Here is a 21,681-nt window from a genome sequence, read left to right on the forward strand (position 1 = left end):
TGACACCAGAGGAGGTAGAAGCAGGAGCCACCACCCTCAGGTGGTTAGTATTTGAGCTCCCTCCTCTAGACATTGTTTGGGTGTTGTTGGGATTGTATGCTATGTTGTAGGCTAGGTACCGCGTGATGAATGCCTATACTGACCCTCTGTATTGGTGGGGTAACCCCGAGGCAGCTTAGGAAGGCTAGAACCAGGTCCAGGCCTTCTATGAACCCAGTCACCAGGCATTAGACAATACTCTGAAGGGAAATACAGATTTGCTGATAGACTACCACCATGGGGTGGTCTCACACCACTCTCTGTGAAGGCTGAAGCCCAGGGTGACCTGCTCTGTTCATCATGGACACTGTGGTGTTTGTATCATAGGAACAGAAGGGTCTATCTCCATCAGCCCCAGGTCCTGCTCCATCCCTGCACTAAGACTGGAGCCTCTGTCCAATGGTTGTGTTCCGTGTGGTGGAGTTGTAGGGCACCTCAGCCACGAAGTGACAATTCTTATCAACTGCAAGAATTTCCTCTGTGTTGATCTCACCAACCCCCATTGTCTCACCTCTGAGAAGCAGAGGTTACATCCTGTAGGTCTGATTGGAGGTTAAATTTACAGTAATACTATTGGTCAACAACTTCGTTTTTGAATCCACACAACTCAGAAGCTTATAAAAGGGTCTTAGTTTCATTGTTCTTTCTCTTATGTTCCTGACTTGCTGTGGTGAGATACCTACACTGGTTCTTTCTCTCTGACCATGCTTAGAATAATGACTTGTAATGCTTTGTTACTTAAGCTTTATGCCTTGTATGTGAATCCATTCAAGCGAAGTAATACTTGAATTTTGAATTCTATTCTCATGACCATTCCTTGAACTTAGTCAGCTAAAGGCATAATACTTGATTGCACATGGTTTACACGGTGAACATTTGAATAGGCTAACTGCTTAGTCTTATTACGAGTCGCATCTGAGGTATTTGTAATATCATAAATACTGTATATACACGTCAAATATTACTGCCCACTACAGAGTCTCCGTCCCTCGTGGTTCTGACTCGGGAAGGAACGGCTCCTGATCCAGGGTCCTGATCTGGGGCCAGGGTTTGTGACCAGCTGCTTTAGAGGTCCAGTCTCTCCTACCAGCAACACCGGATATCAGCAGGTCCTCATGGACTGTAAACACAAATTGTACAGAAGAACATATAAAGGTTTATATAATAAACATATTATAAAATGTTAACCATAGTCAAGCCCATCTCTAACACTGTGATTCAAGTACCTAACAATATGGAGCCATTGGAGTTTATTATTTAAAAAAAATCCATATGTATTGATTGAAGAATTAAGTATAATGTTTTGGTTAGACTCATTAGGAAAACCCAGTCCCTGCAATGATAGAAAAATAACCAAGTCAATCAGCATGAAGTCAATTTTGTATTTAATTTCAACAAAATGGTTATACACTCACATAATTTGAAGTACAATACTTTTATTTCACAAAGCAATGTGACAAGTAGAATAACCTCTCACTATGGTAACACTTGACCTTTTCTGTAAATCTGGTACCCTCACTTTGATAAAAATTAATTTTAGAATACTTTGGAAAAGGTTCAACATTACATTACACACACCTTCACTCGTTTATGTGAAGTAAACATGAATTAAGGCACTATAATTTCCTCATTATAAAAAACAGCATCAAACAACAGGACAAGGTTGTCACTCTTCATCAGTGAAGCATTTTTACAGACACCATCACACCAACCATCACCATATCATCTACTCTGTCTCATCATACTCATTCTTTCCTCAGTTCACCTCATCCAGTTCCCTAATACATCCAAAACCAACAGAATTAACTATAAAACTATCTAGTTCTACATTACTATACACTATACATGGTCCCTGTGCATTTTCTGCTGGTGTATCCTGAGGTAGCTCCTCTCTGAGAACCTCTTCTCGCAGTGTATACAGGCGAATGGCCTCTCTCCCGTGTGGATCTTCAGGTGCATCTTTAGCTGGTGCTGGTGGGAGAACCTCTTCTCACACTGGTGGCAGCTGTAGGGTTTCTCCCCTGTGTGGACCCTCTGGTGCCTCTTCAGGTGGGACGATCGGGAAAAACGGGCCCGGCACAGGTGGCAGCTGAACGGTTTCTCCCCCGTGTGCATCCTCTGGTGGATCTCCACCTGTTGGGGGAAACTGAAGGCTTTCCCACAGAATGAACACGAGAAGCGCTTCTCTTTGGCGCTGCCACTTTTACTGATTCTGTCTCTACTACGGTCATTTGTAAATGGGCTTGTGTAGCCATTTATTAATGAGGAACTTGCATTGGCTGAGGTCTTGTTTAACATTAGGAGGGTATGAGGAGGATAAAGGCCAGGAAGTGTCTGTGTTGTTGTCGCAGGGTCCATGTTCCAGTTGATAGATCCTATAGAAGGCAGGCTGAAGGCAGCACCTGTTAGGGGGTTAACCTGAGGCGCCATCAGTCTCTCTGAATCACAACTATAGGAGCAGGACGGAGCATCGCTAGCCGAGTCTGTGTCTGTTCTCTCTAGCCGCATACGGACACCTCCCCGTCCCTGCAGACCAAATCTACGCATCGCCCTGATCTCAGCCAGTCTGTTGTCATGGAGACTAAGTTCAGTTGTTGTTTTGTGTTCGACTGTTTGTTTCTGGTTGTGGTTAACAGTGTTGATCCCCAGCCCAGAGTTGAGGACGCTGTCCCATCCACTGACCTCCACTATGTCGCCTCTGGTCCTGGCCTGCTCAGTGATGTTATTCCCCAGGTCCTTGGCTGCACCGGTCTGGGAATCCAAGATGGCCACCCAGTCTCCTCTGTTAGCCTCCAGCCAACCACCTGCAGGAAGAGTTTACAAAATAGACTTTACAAACATGGCAGAGAAAATGTAACGTTATGACTATAACTATGGTTCCCTGAAGGAGGGAAATGAGGTACATCATACTACGGGAGTTGGTTGAAGGATCTACAATCATGCCTGAGAAGGCCAATGAAATCTGCGCCTAGCTGGAAGCCCCGCCTTCCACAGATGACAAGCGTGAGACTCAGATTCATTACTTCAATTTAATAACGCTTTTCACCAAGCCCTGGAACTGGGCCAAACAGGTGTTCTACCTCATTTTGCTCCTTCAGGGAACAATAGTTATAGTCTTGACGGTACGTTTCTTTTCAGTCAACTTCAGTATAACATACTATGGAGAAATATAATCACGCCCCAAGCCGAACCCAACGGATACTAAATGAAACGGCCCATGACTGACCACCTAGACGGGGCAGTCCAGATGATGCACACAGGGCGTCCTGCCTGGTTACTTCCTGTCCCAGCCGTAAGCACATGGTGGGCTACACTGGGAGCTGTGACATCCAAACGATAAAATATCACGTGTGTGGTGATGCCCAACTCGCCACAGCACAAATACCTCCTATAGTCAACCCTTTAAACAACGCCCAAGTGAGCGTGTACACCGCTAGGTAAACCTAGCCCCTTGCTGCTATATGCCCAGGAGATAGCTGGATTAGCAAAACAGAAGAAAAAAAAGCTGGTCATATAACCGGATATCCCGGGACCGTTCAATGTATGTGCGTAAAGCTCTCAGCTGACACAGGGCATGTAACCGCTGTTGCTCTTCAGAAGCAAAAGGAAGAGGTGAAAAGGGAAATAGCTCAAAAGGAAAGGAACTGTAGGACATAGCCATGATATTGGACCCAATACCACCTTAGGCGAACTGAGTACAGGGAGGGTGTACAGATAACACATGGAAGTCCCCAACCACATTTAGCCAAAGCCATTAGCAGGGATTTTTTTTTTTTTTTTTTTAGAAGATCTTCAGATCCATTAACTCCAAAGGCTGAAAGGGGGCCGCACACAGTGCCTCCAAAACCGGTCTGAGACGATGTAGATCTTTCAGGAAATGCACAACCAGGGGGTGGGCCCCCATTGACGCTCCGTCAATTCCCACAACACACTGAGATAACGGCCATGTACACTTTTAACGTGGAGAATGCCCGCCCCTTCTAAAAAAATCTCCTGTAGTAACATAAGGCTGTCCCTCACAGAGCACTGAAAAGGAACAAGTCCTTTATCTTGGTACCAGAGTTCAAACACTTGCCACTTATACGCATACAGCCCTCTCGTGGAAGGCGCCCTTGTAGACAATGGTAGCAAAACATTCTGCGGTAAACCTCTAGCCATCAGATTGGCCACCTCAGGGGCCAGGCCCATAGGACCCAAATCTCCAGCTAAACGTGCCTCGGACAACAGGTCCCTCCCGGCACACCCTCTTCAATGTGGGCTGAATCAGAACCACGGGCAGAAACGCGTAAAGGAGGGTCCGAGGCCACTGGTGTGCCAGAGTGTCCGTTCCCAACGGGGCACTCGGGTCCCTCATCGAGAAAAATAGCCGACTCATGCCGTGACAACACCTGGCGCATGAAAACTCATCGCGACAGTAGCCAGGGATCCCTCCGCTGGCCCAGTGCCCGAAGACATGTCGGGGACACCTGAATCTACCAGTTTAGGTGGTGTTGTGACTTTTGGCTAATTAATATTAAGATAATTTACTGATTTAATTATTGGAATAATTAACTTATCAGATTTATTTGATTAATTTGGTTATCCTATCCAAATGAATCTAAGAGGGGCACCATTAAGGGTTGGATATAGAGAGACCCTTGAATTAACTATCAGTACTTATCATTAGTCAATTTACGTCGAGCTCTGAAACCACAAGAACCCAATCGCTTACAAATTAACTCCATGTCACAAATAATTCATTCAATGTTTTATTTACTAGACTAAATAAGTTGGAAAATTAAGTAGTTAAAGACACAATATACGACTGGGTACAAGGGGGTACAACACAGTTTGAGGTGAGAAGCCCCACAGGTCAATATGAAATAGGTTTCCGTACTCAACTCACACAAACCCAACTGAACATTCACAGGACTTGTGAGAATAACATGATCTTACTCATTGAAAGAGAAAATGTCGACCATAGGGTTTAGAGACCGGTCTAATGAATAATGCAATCTGTGACGTACCTCGATTGGCCTTGCCACTTGGGGTAACTGTTGTAAGAATGGGTGTTTGGGGCAGCTGGCATGGGAGGACCCGATCCCTTGCCACCTCCCATCCCCGAGCTAAGTGCGCGGGGGCTGTCTCCTTCTCCGCACCATAGCAGGACCATCTCTCACCTCGCTCCTGGAAGCGGGGCGGAAATCAGGCAGGTCCGACCTGGTGCTGGGCCTGGCCCCCGGCAATCCCAAAGGAAGACAACCGTGCAGTGCCTCTTCCTGCTTCTTTCTGGTCTTGAACTGGGCCTCCAGGGCCAAACGGGGCAGGTACTTCCCACCAAACCTTGATGTCTTCTGACGCGGGGGTGAACACGGCCACTTCACCTCCAAACGCATAGCCACCTTGCGGCACAGTTCTATGAGCGATGTGTTGGATACCAGGGTTTCCCCCGCTACTCCCGTAGAATGAGGAGGTGGCTGTCCTGGAACTAAGTCCTCTTCGTCACCCGAGAAACCCCGGAGCTGTCCAGAGACACGAAGTCATCATCTGAACCTGGGCACTGTATGTCACCGTGATAGACTGAACCAGCTGGCTCACCATCTCCCTGCTGGGAGGCTAGTTCCACCTGTTTCCGACAACAGCCTAAAGTGCCTCTCCGCTTCCTGCACCTCGTTTCCAACAGAATCCTGGGAAGCAAAGTTGCCATCGGTAACTCCAAGCTTCCTCAAGAATGCTACAGGTCTTTCCAGGGAGTTTGCACGCAGTATGTGGCAATGCGCACACATACTGTTCTGAGCAAGGGTCGCCGGTTCCAAGCCGAGACAAACTATTCTATAACCGCATAACTGGGGGTATGATCACGACCCCTGCTTAGCCATCGTCGTCTTGATCGCTTTCTTACTCATTACTCTAGCAAACTGAAGAATAAGGAACTGGTTGATTAGGAAACGTATAACAAATACAAACTTCTGTACACAACGTCCAGGGGGTGAGCACGCTCTACCACTACGGGACAGTTTAGTTGGTGCAACGCAAGAGTCTTGTTTTCCAATTATTTGTTTTAGTAGCTTGAATCGTTCCTGTTCACAAGTTGAAGAGCGGGATAGTTGAAGGAATGCCTTGTTTGGCATGATTGTAGATCCTTCAACCGAAGTCGCAAGAGTGCGACTCCCCATAGTATGTTGAACCAAAGTTGACTGACTAATGGGGAACTGATTTAAATGTTTTGAGTCAATTACCTGGTCAAGGTTATACATTGTGTTTTTGTATGTAAACATAAGTCGAGGGCATTATCACTTTTATACAACGGGTTACCAACATATTAAAATAACGATTGATATATTTTCGTTAAATATTATTTTGATCAATTTATTCATACTATTTCATCCTTCCACAAGATGTAGTCCCGACACAAATCTGGGGTTGCTATCCAAGCCGGCTGGTCGTTCGTTCTACTGGTTCGGTTGCTAAAGACGTGACCCAGTCGTTCGTTCTGAATGTTCCATTGCCATACTGGCTGGCAACGTTATTATCCCTTGCTTGCTAGCTAGCCAACAACGGCTAATTTACAGTTAAGTCAAACAGAGCAGCCAGAATAACAACAGTAGTTGTATTTGCATTTGTATTTGCATTTGTATGCTGTTTTCTAGTGACATTTATTTGGATACATCCATAACAATGAGCTAATGAGGCACGATTTCACCTGGCATAGAAAATGTGCTCACTCTAGTTAAAAGAAAAGTGCCTAGTTAAATAATGATTCATGATTTCGACGGCTGAGAAACGCTGCCTGCCTGTCTCTCGTCCAGACTCGTTCATTACTATGGGACAATTGGTGATAGGATTTGAACATTGAAACAATATTCAAGGTTTTATACAAATCTCTGCTGTTGAAAACTAAATGTTAGTCTAAAAGAAATGTGAGATAATGTTTAGATGCCTTTTATAGTGGAGATCAACTTCCCTGCCTGGGCTGATGAGACAGTAGATAGCGCAGTCAGATGGAACAGACTAAATAGGCATTTTAACATCATAGAATAAGCCGGTGGTAACTTGTGGAATAGACACCGGCTGGAAGAAAGAATAATAACCAGGTGCATCACTATTCTATTACTGTATGTAGGCTATATGTATTACTATTCACATTGAAGATCTATTGCTGTATGTAGGCTATATGTATTTCTCCCTTACCTTGCTCCCCCATCTTTAGTCCACTCAGCAGATCAATGCTCTCTGGTCCATCTTCTATTGTCTCCTCTTTGACTAGCAGCAGATCAGGCTTCCCATCCTCCATGTCTACTGACTGTAAGAGATACAGAGTGAGAGGATGTTGGATCAAGAAATCTGATATGAGCCCCCTGCTATGGAGCATCTTCTGATTGGGTAATGAGGGATTGCTATGAGTACTATGCAAACATGTTAGTTGATTTTATACTAAGCAAATGTGTTAATTGATTTGATTACTTGACACTCTTTAAAATGGTTTGATAATTCAGAGGCATGGTCCCACACTTCGGACAAAATGAATTAAGACCTGGGCATGTATCCACAAAGAGTCTCAGAGTAGGATTGTTGATCTAGGATCAGGGCCCGTATCCACAAAGCATCTCAGAAAAGGTCCTAGGAATTCTGCTAAAACCAGTTTAAGACAAAAATAACTCCCAGCTCAGAGTAGGTTTTAGGATGATGTTTAGACACTGCCCAGACAAACTCTGAGCCAGGAGTAAAATCAACTCAGAAAAGTTTCTCAGCTGGTCATCACAACAGTTTGAGGTACTGCAAAGGAAAGATGGTGATGAGGCCCATTGACATTGTTGCAAATGATGGGGAATAACCAATCACAATGAGGCATCGCCAGCTGTGAACTCTACAGCACGCCTCAGACAACCATGTTGAATGTGACTGTGCATCTTAATGTTGCCATGGTAAAACGTTTGATACTGTTTAATTTCGCCTGACACGATCAATTCTCTTAATTATTGGCATGCATAAACTTTTTTTTAACCAATTCTGATGGTTGTTAAAGGCAGAATTTTGACAATATTACCGTTATATCAATACACTCTTCACTCCCGTTTAACAACTTCAAATCGTATGAAAGGTCGATCATTTTCATTAAACACATTCATATGGAAGGTCCAATTTAGACATCTTTTTGAATAACGCGATATTGCGCTCCAAAGGGATAACTTGAAATAACATAATGTAGGTCATTAAATAAATCGATAGAAAAACACATGTTTATTTATTTGCCTACTTGTTATAAGTATTTAGGCATATCATGTGAAATAGAAACTCATGTGAAATCATTGGCAAAGGCACAAGAGATACTGCTGCATGTAGATTTAGATTATTTATGGATCGATCATATAGAATTATCAAAACATTTGAACAAAGCAATTGCATGTGACGCAGGAACCACCGACTCGCTGCATTTTTCTATTATCGAGACACTTGCTGGTAACTCTTAACGCTCACGAGGTGTCCTAAATATCTGTCTACTAGGTGTGAATTATGACTAAAGAGGCTTCATGCATAGATTTTATTTTACCCATAAGAGTAGAATGTTTCTATTCTCAGCACTTACGACCAATTTTCTCCTCTGAGACGCTTTGTGAATACGGGCCCAGGTCCCCACCTGTCTACATAGTCCTATTCATTATGATAGAAAACTGATCCTAGATCAGCACTCCTACTCTGAGAGGCTTTGTGGATACGGACCCTGACCTAATACCATTCAGACAGTAGTTTACAGTGGACTCACCTCAGTGAGACTGTGTGTGGTCCTGTGCTGCTCAGCTGGTGCCTCTTTGGGTGCAGGAGGAGGTGTAGTTTGTTTGTCCATGATCATGGTCACCTCAGGGTTCCCCAGACCCTCCTCACACCCCTCCTCCTCCTTCACCAGCAGCACATCTGGACCCTCCTCCTCCTGGAAGAGAGCGGTGATACAGATTACACAGACATACTCCCTCAGGTACGTGCGCACACAGATAATAAACACTTTAAGCAGAGTGTTTACCCATCCTTATGCTTATAAAGTGCTGTCGGTGTATGCAGAATAGGGTGAGATCAGATGTGATGTATGCTAAAAGAATCAATGAAACTCCTAGAATGCCCAAGAACACAAAGGCAACTTGCCTAAATGACTACAGACCCGAAGCACTCACGTCCGTAGCCATGAAGTGCTTTGAAAGGTTGGTAATGGCTCCCATCAACACCATTATCCCAGAAACCCTCGACCCACTCCAATTTGCATACCGCCCAAACAGATCCACAGATGATGCAATCTCTATTGCACTCCACACTGGCCTTTCCCACCTGGACAAAAGGAACACTTATGTGAGAATGCTATTCATTGACTACAGCTCAGCGTTCAACACCATAGTACCCTCGAAGCTCATCAATAAGCTAAGGATCCTGGTACTAAACACCTCCCTCTGCAACTGGATCCTGGATTTCCTGACAGGCCTCCCCCAGGTGGTGAGGGTAGGTAGCAACACATCTGCCACGCTGATCCTCAACACTGGAGCTCCCCAGGGGTGCGTGCTCAGTCCCCTCCTGTACTCCCTGTTCACCCACGACTGCATGGCCAGGCACGACTCCAACACCATCATTAAGTTTGCAGACGACACAACTGATCACCGACAACGACGAGACACCCTATAGGGAGGAGGTCAGAGACCTGGCCGGGTGGTGCCAGAATAACAACCTATCCCTCAACGTAACCAAGACAAAGGAGATGATTGTGGACTACAGGAAAAGGAGCACTGAGCACGTCCCCATTCTCATCGACGGGGCTGTAGTGGAGCAGGTTGAGAGCTTCAAGTTGCTTGATGTCCACATCAACAACAAACTAATATGGTCCAAGCACACCAAGACAGTCGTGAAGAGGGCACGACAACAAAGCCTATTTCCCCGTCAGGAAACGAAAAAGATTTGGCATGGGTCCTGAGATCATCAAAAGGTTCTACAGCTGCAACATCAAGAGCATCCTGACTGGTTGCATCACTGCCTGGTACGGCAATTGCTCGGCCTCTGACCGCAAGGCACTACAGAGGGTAGTGCGTACGGCCCAGTACGTCGCTGGGGCTAAGCTGCCTGCCATCCAGGACCTCTACGCCAGGCCGTGTCAGAGGAAGGCCCTAAGAATTGTCAAAGACCCCAGCCACCACAGTCATGACTGTTCTCTCTACTACCGCATGGCAAGCGGTACCGGAGTGCCAAGTCTAGGACAAAAAGGCTTCTCAACAAGCCCCCAAGCCATAAGACTCCTGAACAGGTAATCAAATGGCTACCCGGACTATTTGCATTGTGTGCCCCCCCCCAACCCCTCTTTTTACGCTGCTGCTACTCTCTGTTTATCATATATATATAGTATATAGCTAACTCTCTCTCCTCTGCTCTCATCCTTCTAGACCTATCTGCTGCCTTTGATACTGTGAACCATCAGATCCTCCTCTCCACCCTCTCCGAGTTGGGCATCTCCGGCGCGGCCCACGCTTGGATTGCGTCCTACCTGACAGGTCGCTCCTACCAGGTGGCGTGGCGAGAATCTGTCTCCGCACCATGCGCTCTCACCACTGGTGTCCCCCAGGGCTCTGTTCTAGGCCCTCTCCTATTCTCGCTATACACCAAGTCACTTGGCTCTGTCATATCCTCACATGGTCTCTCCTATCATTGCTATGCAGACGACACACAATTAATCTTCTCCTTTCCCCCTTCTGATAACCAGGCGGCGAATCGCATCTCTGCATGTCTGTCAGACATATCAGTGTGGATGACGGATCACCAGCTCAAGCTGAACCTCGGCAAGACGGAGCTGCTCTTCCTCCCGGGGAAGGACTGCCCGTTCCATGATCTCGCCATCACGGTTGACAACTCCCTTGTGTCCTCCTTCCAGAGTGCTAAGAACCTTGGCGTGATCCTGGACAACACCCTGTCGTTCTCCACTAACATCAAGGCGGTGACCCGATCCTGTAGGTTCATGCTCTACAACATTCGCAGAGTACGACCCTGCCTCACACAGGAAGCGGCGCAGGTCCTAATCCAGGCACTTGTCATCTCCCGTCTGGATTACTGCAACTCGCTGTTGGCTGGGCTCCCTGCCTGTGCCATTAAACCCCTACAACTCATCCAGAACGCCGCAGCCCGTCTGGTGTTCAACCCTCCCAAGTTCTCTCACGTCACCCCGCTCCTCCGCTCTCTCCACTGGCTTCCAGTTGAAGCTCGCATCCGCTACAAGACCATGGTGATTGCCTACGGAGCTGTGAAGGGAACGGCACCTCCATACCTTCAGGCTCTGATCAGGCCCTACACCCAAACAAGGGCACTGCGTTCATCCACCACTGGCCTGCTGACCCCCCTACCTCTGAGGAAGCACAGTTCCCGCTCAGCCCAGTCAAAACTGTTCGCTGCTCTGGCACCCCAATGGTGGAACAAGCTCCCTCACGACGCCAGGACAGCGGAGTCAATCACCACCTTCCGGAGACACCTGAAACCCCACCTCTTTAAGGAATACCTAGGATAGGATAAAGTAATCCTTCTAACCCCCCCCCCCCCCCCCCCCCCTTAAAAGATTTAGATGCACTATTGTAAAGTGGTTGTTCCACTGGATATCATAAGGTGAATGCACCATTTTGTAAGTCGCTCGTCTGCTAAATGACTTAAATGTAAATATATGCATAGTCACTTTTTAACTATACATTCATGTACGGTACATACAACCTCAATTGGGCCGACCAATCAGTGCTCCCACACATTAGCTAACCGGGCTATCTGCATTGTGTCCCACCCGCCAACCCCTCTTTTATGCTACTGCTACTCTCTGTTCATCATATATGCATAGTCACTTTAACCATATCTACATGTGCATACTACCTCAATCAGCCTGACTAAGCGGTGTCTGTATGTAGCCTCGCTACTTTTATAGCCTCGCTACTGTATATAGCCTGTCTTTTTACTGTTGTTTTATTTCTTTACCTATTGTTCACATAATACCTTTTTTGCACGATTGGTTAGAGCCTGTAAGTAAGCATTTCACTGTAAGGTCTACACCTGTTGTATTCGGCGCACGTGACAAACTTTGATTTGAAAAGTCCCATTTTGTGTTTATTAAACAAACACGTTTTAAATACATCATATGAAAACCACACACAGTGCATTCAGAAAGTATTCATACCGCTTGACTTATTCCACATTTTGTTGTGTTACAGCCTAACTTCGAAATTGATTAAATATTTTTTTCCTCACCCATCTACACATTAGTACTGCATGGTACACCGAAATCTCAGAACTTTTTTGACACACACAAAAAATAATAAACAGTCCGGCACTACAATTTGTTACGTCCGGTACTTCTGTCAAATGTGTCTCACGTGATTGAGAGGATCAAGTCAGCACAGCCTCATTATAGCGCAAAGAACCTCCTCTACTTATTCATTGCTAAAGTGTGTTAACTTATGCCGCACAGAAGTTAACACACTTGAATAATGCACCACGGCATGTAGAAATATTGAAACTGTTCATTACAGTTCGCAAAACAATGTCTAAACAGGCTAGAACACATTTACAATGCAAGACGATACTTACACACTCGTTTCTAACATGGAAGTTCAGCATTCCTGAACAGTACCATCACAAAAGTCAGAATGTTGAATAAATGTATATTTAACTTTACCCGTTGTCCTCTGATTTTGTCCTTATGTAGGAGGTAAACTGAGACAAAATATCCACAGGGATGAGTTATTAGCCCGACTTTCAGTACGCTGGACTATGGTTGGTATTACCGGTTTTTAATTTCAATACAGTTGCAAATTTGCACATGACAAACACTTGCACAATATGGCCGATCCTAACCGAACCACAGCTGATTGTGAGGAAACTATGTTCGGTTACATTCAGCTATTGTTGATATATTGTTCATCAGGTGCAATGTGTTAAGAGATTGAAAGTACAATACATTTTATTCAACATTCTGGCTTGTAGAGACTGCTGCATCTTTTGTAGGGCGACTTCAGTCAGACTGATAAGCCATGGAGTAACCATGGTAACAACCTGATGTTTGGACAAGGTAGCATCCAGCTTTAATTAAGCTAAATTTCCTTGCTAGCTTACAGCTGAATTCACTACCCTAGTTCTTTGTTTGTGATATGCAAACCATGATGCAAAATATGCTGATTTCAAAGATGATTGTCACCAAAAACGTTATTAATTCACTTTGTCTCCCTCGCCAACAAAAACAAATTAACTTGTCTTCCTTCCTTTGCCTCCCATCTGGCTTCCACTCGATTTCATAGCAACAAACTCAGATTCCAGCCACATTCTGCCTCGCGAATGACATTAATTTCTTAGACAGTGCACACTTTTATAAAAGAAGAGATTGCTTCTTCTATGCAAATGTTGTTAGTACAATAAAATAATTATCTTAGCAGTTGCCAATAAAATAAGTCCTAAATGGAAAGGAAAACAAGCTCAATTACTCAATGCATGCACACACTCCTATTGAATAATATGCATTCACCTGCATTGTGAATAGACTTAGGCTACATCTTGATTTACCCAGTGTATCAATACAGATTTTCCATTGAAATAAATGATTACCATGTTGTTTTCTAGTTAGATTGGTAAAAAAAGACCATTTGAATATAACTGTATAATTGATTCAATTAATGCATACATGGCTGTCTCTAAAACAAATTGACGTAAAAATGTAATGATATTGAACTCAAAAGATGCCCAACGATTGAACAGAGCAGTATCTGAATTGATCTGACTGGATCATGTGCCATTCTGTGACTTTGGCAAATACGCCTTTTTTTGTGGTATCGTTTTGGTGTCAAGTATCGTGATACTAAACCTGGTATCGATATCGAAGTCAAAATTCGGGTATCGTGACAACACTAACCCATAATGACAAAGTGAACACATGTTTTTAGAAATTTTTGCACATTTATTGAAAATGAAATACATATCTAATTTAAATAAGTATGCACATCCCTGAGTCAATACATGTTAAACTAATGAACTGAGTCTCACACCTGGACTGTACAATACTTCCACATTCTTTTAAACTGTCTTCAAGCTCTGTCAAGTTGGTTGTTGATCATTAATCAACGGGTGGGTCTAATCCTGGACGCTGATTGTTTAAAACCGCATTCCAGGCGGTGTCTATTCCACAAGTTACCACCGGGTAAAACTATGATGTTAAAATGCCTATTTACGCTGTTTCATCTCACTGCGCAATCCACTGTCTCATCAGCCCAGCCAGACAATTTATAAACTTGATCTCCACTGTAAAAAGCATCTAGACATTATCTTCCATTTCTTTTAGACTAGCAATTGGTTTTCAATAGTGGAGATTTTTATAAACCTTGCTGTCTTTCTCTGACATTTGCAACATTGTTTCAGTATTGAAATTCGAATTCCAGCTGTCCCATAGTAATGAACAAGTAAGGGTCGGGAGTCATGATGAGACAGGCAGGCAGCTTTTCTCAGCCAGTCGAAATCATGAATCAGCATAGTTTTTATGGATATATAGTGTACAAAGAAATGCCAATAGAAAACAGGTAAAACGAAACAAAGTGCAGCTAGTTTGGAGTCTTTCCAGCTTCAGTTTGAAGTGATTGTGTTAGATGTGTTGTTGGCTAGCTCCTCTGAACAAGTGTCCTGACGAGAGAGCACATTTCCTATGCCAGGTGGAATCGCGCATCATTAGCTCATTTTTATGGATGATTCCAAATAAATGTCACTAAAAGACAGCTTTGTCATTCTGGCTGCATTGTTTGATGTGACTAAGTTAGCCGTAGTTGGCTAGCTAGCAAGCAAGAGATGATAACGTTGAAAATAGTGGTAGGTGATGTGGTGTTGGATTTGCCACAAACATAACGCTTTGTATTGAGGGCATAAAGTTAAACATTTTAGGCACATTTTTTGCAGTTTTAATTTAGTCCCTTATTGCAAACAGGATACATGTTTTGGAATATTTTGTATTCTGTACAGGCTTTTTTATTTTTACTCTGTCATTTAGGTTAGTATTGTGGAATAACTACAATGTTGTTGATCCATCCTCAGTTCTCCTATCCCAGCCATTAAACTACAACTGTATTAAAGTCACCATTGGCCTCATGGTGAAATCCCTAAGAGGTTTCCTTCCTCTCCGGCAACTGAGTTAGGAAGGACGTATGTATCTTTGCAGTGACTGGGTGTATTGATACACCATCCAAACTTCACCATGCTCAAAGGGATATTCAATGTTTTTTTTACCCTTCTACCAATAGGTGCCCTTCTTTGCGAGGCATTGGAAAACCTCCCAGGTTTTTGTGGTTGAATCTGTGTTTGAAGTTCACTGCTCGACTGAGTGACCTTACAGATAATTGTACTGGGTACAGAGAAGAGGTAGTTATGAAAAAAAAACATGTTAAAATCTATTATTGCGCATAGAGTGAGCATGCAACTTACATGTCTTGTTAAGCAAAGGTTTACTCCTGAATGTATTTAGGCTTGCCATAAGAAAGGGTTTGAATACTTATTGAATCAAGACATTTCAGCTTTTAATTTTTAATTAATTTGTAAAAAATGTCTAAACATAACTCCACTTTGACATTATGGAGTATTGTGTGTAGGCCAGTGACACAAAATCTCAATTTAATCAATTTTAAATTCAGTCTAACACAACAAAATTAGGAAAAAGTGAAGGGGTGAGAATACTTGCCGAAGGCATTGTACCTGTCTCAAAAAAAACTGTGCATGAACTTGATTAACTGCATTCATTTTCTCATTAAAAGTGTCTTGGGAAAAAATTAAGTAGTTGAATGGAAGTAATGAAATAGGCATTTGTGACCATCATATAGACTACACAGTACAAACACTATGTAACAGACTTTTTAGGTTTATATATATATATATATATATATATATATATATATATATATATATATATACACACACCTTATATCTATACACACCTTATATATCTATATACACCTTACATATCACACAATGTTTGGATGCAATATTCTACCCAGGAATATTCAATACTGAAATCTGTTACCCTTGTTATTCCAAATGCACCTGTGGATCTTTTCTGCTGACAACAATGAAAAGTAATCTTTGTCTTTAATGCAGGGTTTGATCTAAAAGGTCAGAAGTTATCTTGTGGAATAGTTACTTTCTATGTTATAGAGTGAATGGTTTTTCAGCTGGTGTATCCTGAGGTAGCTCCTCTCTGAGAACCTCTTCCTGCCGTGCGTACAGGTGAACAACCTTTCTCTCATGTGGACCTTCAGGTGCATCTTCAGCGGGTTCTGGTGGGAGAACCTCTTCTCACACTACGGCAGCTGTAGAGTTCTCCCCTGTGTGGACCCTCTGGTGCCTCTTCAGGCTGTACGAGTGGGAGAAGCGCATATGACACTGGGTACAGCTGAAGGGTTTCACCCCTGTGTGGACCCTCTGGTGGATCTTAAGGTTGCCAGCCTGGCTGAAGCGCATGTGACACTGGGTACAGCTGAAGGGTTTCTCCCCTGTATGGACCCTCTGGTGGGTCTCTACGTTCTGGAGGCAGCTGAAGCCTTTGTTACAGGACATGCAGAGGAACCGTTTCTCTTTATTTTTGCCTGATGTTGCTCCCCCTCCCTGAGCCTTGTCTCTTTGGTCCTTTGAGTTCAATACTTGATCGAAAACAACGCGGCTGTGTGAATCGGAAGGCCCCATCGACGTGGACACTCTGTCGCGATCCCTGAGAATGTGTAAAGGGGAGTGGGTCGCAACATTTGGATTAGTCTCTAAGCTTTCCCTGTAATCTAAGACATCTCTACCTTGTGAGTGTCCTTCTCCTAATTGAGTCTCGTCTGCATTCAGTGGGAGAGGAACGTCGTCCTCCACTTTCACAGTCACTTCGTCCATGACTATAACCACCCCTTTCTTATCTAGGCACCCTTCGGAGTATACACTACTACTGTACTGGTTCCAGTCCCCTCTAGACAGATCAGTCTGTCTCTCTAAACCCAAGGGCACGTTGACAGGTTCCGTCTCTGTAGTGTAAGAACAAGACAGATCATCACCACCAGTGTCTAACGTATCACCATCTCCACAGGAATGAACCATCTTCTGGCTCTGGTGAAATACCGGTAAATACTCGGAGTCAGGAGCAGGAGGACAGCCCAGTCTCCCCCGCCCTAGTCTCTCTGGGTCTGATCTGTGGTCAGATCCTGTGTATAAGAGACTGTGTGTTACAGTTAAAGTCTTGGTGTCTGTCTCTGACTTGAGGAATGCGTTCGGCGTTCCACTGACCTCCGTGATGCTACATCGGGTACTGGGCGGCGCTGGGGCGGTGGTGGTAGGGACCTCCGTGGCTACATGGGGCGCTCCAGTCTGGATCTCTCTGCTGTGTCGTGGGTCCTCCTCTCTTTCAGATCTCTCCTGCTTGACCCCAGGACCAACAGCCTCTGCATCTACAGACTGACACAAGAAGAGAGGTTATTACCTGTGCATGAGTTGAATTGGATGACAATGTCATAGGGAAGTCTCACAAGCTCTACTTTCGTCCCTTCGCTATATCGGCATTGAACATGTCACCCTCCCTAGGAGAGGGGATGACCTTGACAATTTATTATTAAAATGAGAGGCTGCCTGGATCTTTAATTTAAAGATCCTTGCTCCCTTTCAGCTAAACGTAGAGTTTGATCTGAAACCATTCTTCTGATTCTGTTTTTGCTATCCATTGTAAATAATGTTTGTAAGCCTATGTCGCCAAATTACACTACATGGTCAAAAGTATGTGAACATCCCTTCAAATTAGTGATTTGGCTATTTCAGCCAAATCCGTTGCTGATAGGTGTATACAATCAAGCACAAGGCCATACAATCTCTATAGGCAAACATTGGCAGTAGAATGGCCCGTACTGAGCTCAGTGACTTTCAACGTGGCACCGTCATAGGATACCACCTTTCCAACAAGTCAGTTCGTAAACTTTCTGCCCTGCTATAGCTGCCCCGGGTCAACTGTAAGTGCTGTTATTGTGAAGTGGAAATGTCTAGGAGCAACAACAGCTCAGCCGCGAAGTGGTAGGCCACACAAGCTCACAGAACTGGACCGCCGAGTGCTGAAGCTCGTTGTGCGTAATAATCGTCTGTTCTCGGTTGTAACACTCAATACCAAGTTTCAAACTGCATCTGGAAGCAACGTCGGCACAAGAACTGTTTGTCGGGAGCTTCATGAAATGGGTTTCCATGGCTGAGTAGCCACACACAAGCCTAAGATCACAATGCGCAATGCCAAGCGTCGGCTGGAGTGGTGTAAGGCTCACCACCATTGGACTCTGGAGCAGTAGATAAGTGTTCTCTGGAGTGATGAATCACGCTTCACCATCTGGCAGTCCAATGGAAGAATCTGGGTTTGGCGGATGTCAGCACAACGCTACCTGCCCGAGTGCATAGTGCCAACTGTAAAGTTTGGTGGAGGAGTAATAATGGTCTGGGGCTGTTTTTCATGATTCAGGCTAGGCCCCTTAGTTCCGGTGAAGGGAAATCTTAACGCTACAGCATACAATGACATTCTAGATTATTCTGTGCTTCCAACTTTTGTGGCAACAGTTTGGGGAAGGCCCTTTCCTGATTCAGCATGACAATGCCCCTGTGCACAAAGCATAGTCCATGCAGAAATGGTTTGTCGACATCGGTGTGGAAGAACTAGACTGGCCTGTACAGAGCCCTGACCTCAACCCCATTTTACACCTTTGAAATTAACTGGAATGCCGACTGTGAGCCAGGCCTAATCGCCCAACATCAGTGCCCGCGCTCACTAATGCTCATGTCTGAATAGAAGCAAGTCCCTGCAGCAATGTTCCAACATCTAGCGGAAAGCCTTCCCAGAAGAGTGGAGGCTGTTATAGCAGCAAAGGGGGGACCAACTCCATTTAATGCCCATGATTTTGGAATGAAATGTTCAACAAGCAGGTGTCCACATGCTTTTGTAGTTTATATCTATGATCATATGTAATCCATTCATGCTTTATATAAATCATGTTTTATTTATATCTGTAAATTAACCAATGAAATCAAACCACAGCTGGCTATGATTACAGACACTTGTGTGTGTCCTTTCAAACTCTAAACTAGTGACCTGCACTGTCATTATGAAGACAGCTTGGCTGTTGAAACGTTACAAAATTATTGCATCTGAGCTCCTAGTGTGTGCGGCAGTCCTTTTCTTTTTCAAGTCTCACAATCTCCCTCTGCTATGACAGATAAATTAGGATGTACATGTGAGTAGCCTTTCTGAAATAAACTGGCTACATTTGTTGGACTGTAATTTTTATGTAACACTATTACACTAACCTCTATCATGATAACATGCTGGGTTGAGGTTCCACTCTCCTCATTAACAGTGATTGGTTGGTCATCTCTCCATGTGTTGTGTTCCGCTGGCTTCACAAAGCTCCTGTGGCCTCCAGTGAGATGTCCTTCACCTGAAAGAGTCACTGGGGGAAAGAGGTGGTTAGGTTAGCTACTGTCAATGCTCAGTGGTATATTGTACACTACTGACACTGTCTAGAATTGGTAGGGATGTAAGGTAACACTTTGCATAACTTCTTAATACACTACTTATAGATCGATTGATTATGTTCCATGCATCATATTGTTTTCAATTAGTACATAATAGGAAATGCTGTAAATTAAGAATCTGGTTAGAATATGATATTTTGTCTTTATGCAAGATAGCTAAGAAATCAGGGGAATTATTGCATATTATGCAAAAACTGACCAAGACCCAATTTTGGTTAACACATCTAAAGTCACACATGGCAGATGGGAACGGGGCGACAGGCTGCGTCTTCTGCAAAATGTACCTCTTGCCATTCCTCTGTTTTGGTCGAGGATCTTGACACTACTGGGATGACTGGCGAGAACGCGCTCTTGCGTTGTCCTTTCTGCGCGCTCCCGTACCACCTTCAGTTCTTGTAGTTGTAGTTTCCTCCGCAATGACCTGTTTTCTTTCTGGCTTTGAGTTATTTCCAAACGAAACACTGCATAGTCGTCGTCTACGAGTTTACAGATCTCTGCTACGGCTGCATTCGCTAGCACCTCCATGATGGAGGCTATTTGCGTGTGAAAAACCATACAGTTAGCCATCGTTAGCTAGCAGCTAGCTAACAGTAGATAACATATATCAAACAAGTCCCGTCTCCAACGCGAACTAAACACTGCCTGTGGAAATAATGTGATGCTGTGCAGTAAAATTAATCATATTTTGAGTTACATGATGTTAATAAACGTCTAAATAACGACAATAAAAACGCTAACGTGGAAATTGTTATTGGTCAATGTTCATTTCCGTATAAACTGAAGAGAAAGGATCTTATTGGTTCTCGTCATAGCTCATAGGGTGTGGTTAAATGAAACATTTGTGTACTGTTTGAATTACGGTACAATTTATTATATTACAAAAATCTCCTATGATCAATCTTTCAAGATGACAGCAGACTTGTTTAGAAAGAACAGTGTGTTAGCAATAATATAGTAGAAGAATAAGGTCATTATTTATCCACATCACCTCAGTAAGGTAAATATTCAACTATACTTGTTCTTTCCTAGATCCTTATGGTAATTATTACAATACAGTGCCTTGCATAAGTATTCACCCCCCTAAAACTTCTAAATTGTGTGTTACAACCTGGAATTGAAATGGATTTAATTGTAATTTGTCAACAATTTATTGAAAATACAAATTATTGAAAATAAAAATGTATTGAAAATCTGTCAAAGTGGAACAAAAATTCTAAAATAGTTTGAAGATGAATGAAAACTAAAACACTAATATACCTTGATTACATAAGTATTCACCCCCCTGAGTAAATACTTGCTAGAAACACCTTTGGTAGTGATTACAGTGTTGAGTCTTCTTGGGTAAGTCTCTTGAGAGCTTTGCACACCTGTAGGCTATTGTGCAATATTTGCCCAATATTCTTTTAAATTCTTCAACCTCTATCAAAGTGTTGGGGAGCATGGCTAGACAGCAATTTACAAATCTTGCCCTCGATTTTCAAGCAGATTTAAGTAAAAAATGTAACTTGGCCACTCAGGAACATTCATCTTCTTGGTAAGCAACTTAGATTTGGCTTTGTGTCGTATGTTATTATCCTGCTGAAAGGTTAATTCCTCTGAGTGTCTGGTGTAAAGCAGACTGAAGCAGGTTTTCCTCTAGGATTTTGTCTGTGCTAGCTCCATCCTTTTTCTTTTCATCCTGAAAAATCCCAGCCTTTGCCGATGTCAATCATACCCATACCATGATGCAGCCACCACCATTCTTGAAAATAAGGAGGCAGTTACTCAGTCATGTGTTCTGTTGTATTTGCCCCAAACATAAGGCTTTGCATTTAGGCAAAAAAGTTTATTCCTTTTCTGTGTTTTTTTGCATTATTACTTTAGTGTTTTGTTGCATACAAGATGCATGTTTTGGAATATTTCTATTCTTTTCATTCTGTCATTTAGGTCATTATTGTGGAGTCACTACAGTGTTGATCCATCCTCAATTCTCCCATCTCAGCCATTAAACTCACCAATGAGTTTTAAAATCACTGATGGCCTCATGGTAACATCCCTGAGCAGTTTCATTCCTGTCCTGCAGCTCAGTTCAGAAGGATGACTATCTTTGATGTGTCTGGGTGG

At 43.6% G+C, this 21,681-nt stretch overlaps 1 protein-coding gene across 2 annotated transcripts; it reads right to left on the reverse strand.

Annotated features, from left to right (window-relative positions):
* Window positions 1–1,407: 1,407 nt before the first annotated feature.
* Window positions 1,408–20,369, reverse strand: zn271 (Zinc finger protein 271). Of its 2 annotated transcripts, XM_045716228.2 has the most exons (6): window positions 19,863–20,369; window positions 19,351–19,493; window positions 17,305–17,472; window positions 8,783–8,947; window positions 7,210–7,321; window positions 1,408–2,843 (listed from the first exon to the last, which is right to left on the reverse strand). In XM_045716228.2, exons 1-6 carry the CDS (start codon window positions 20,143–20,145, stop codon window positions 1,879–1,881), a joined length of 1,836 nt encoding a protein of 611 aa, XP_045572184.2. In that variant the 5' UTR covers window positions 20,146–20,369; the 3' UTR covers window positions 1,408–1,878.
* Window positions 20,370–21,681: the final 1,312 nt, after the last annotated feature.

Source organism: Salmo salar, chromosome 04 (genome assembly GCF_965601325.2).
Source record: "Salmo salar chromosome 04, fSalSal1, whole genome shotgun sequence".
Lineage (NCBI taxonomy): Eukaryota > Metazoa > Chordata > Actinopteri > Salmoniformes > Salmonidae > Salmo > Salmo salar.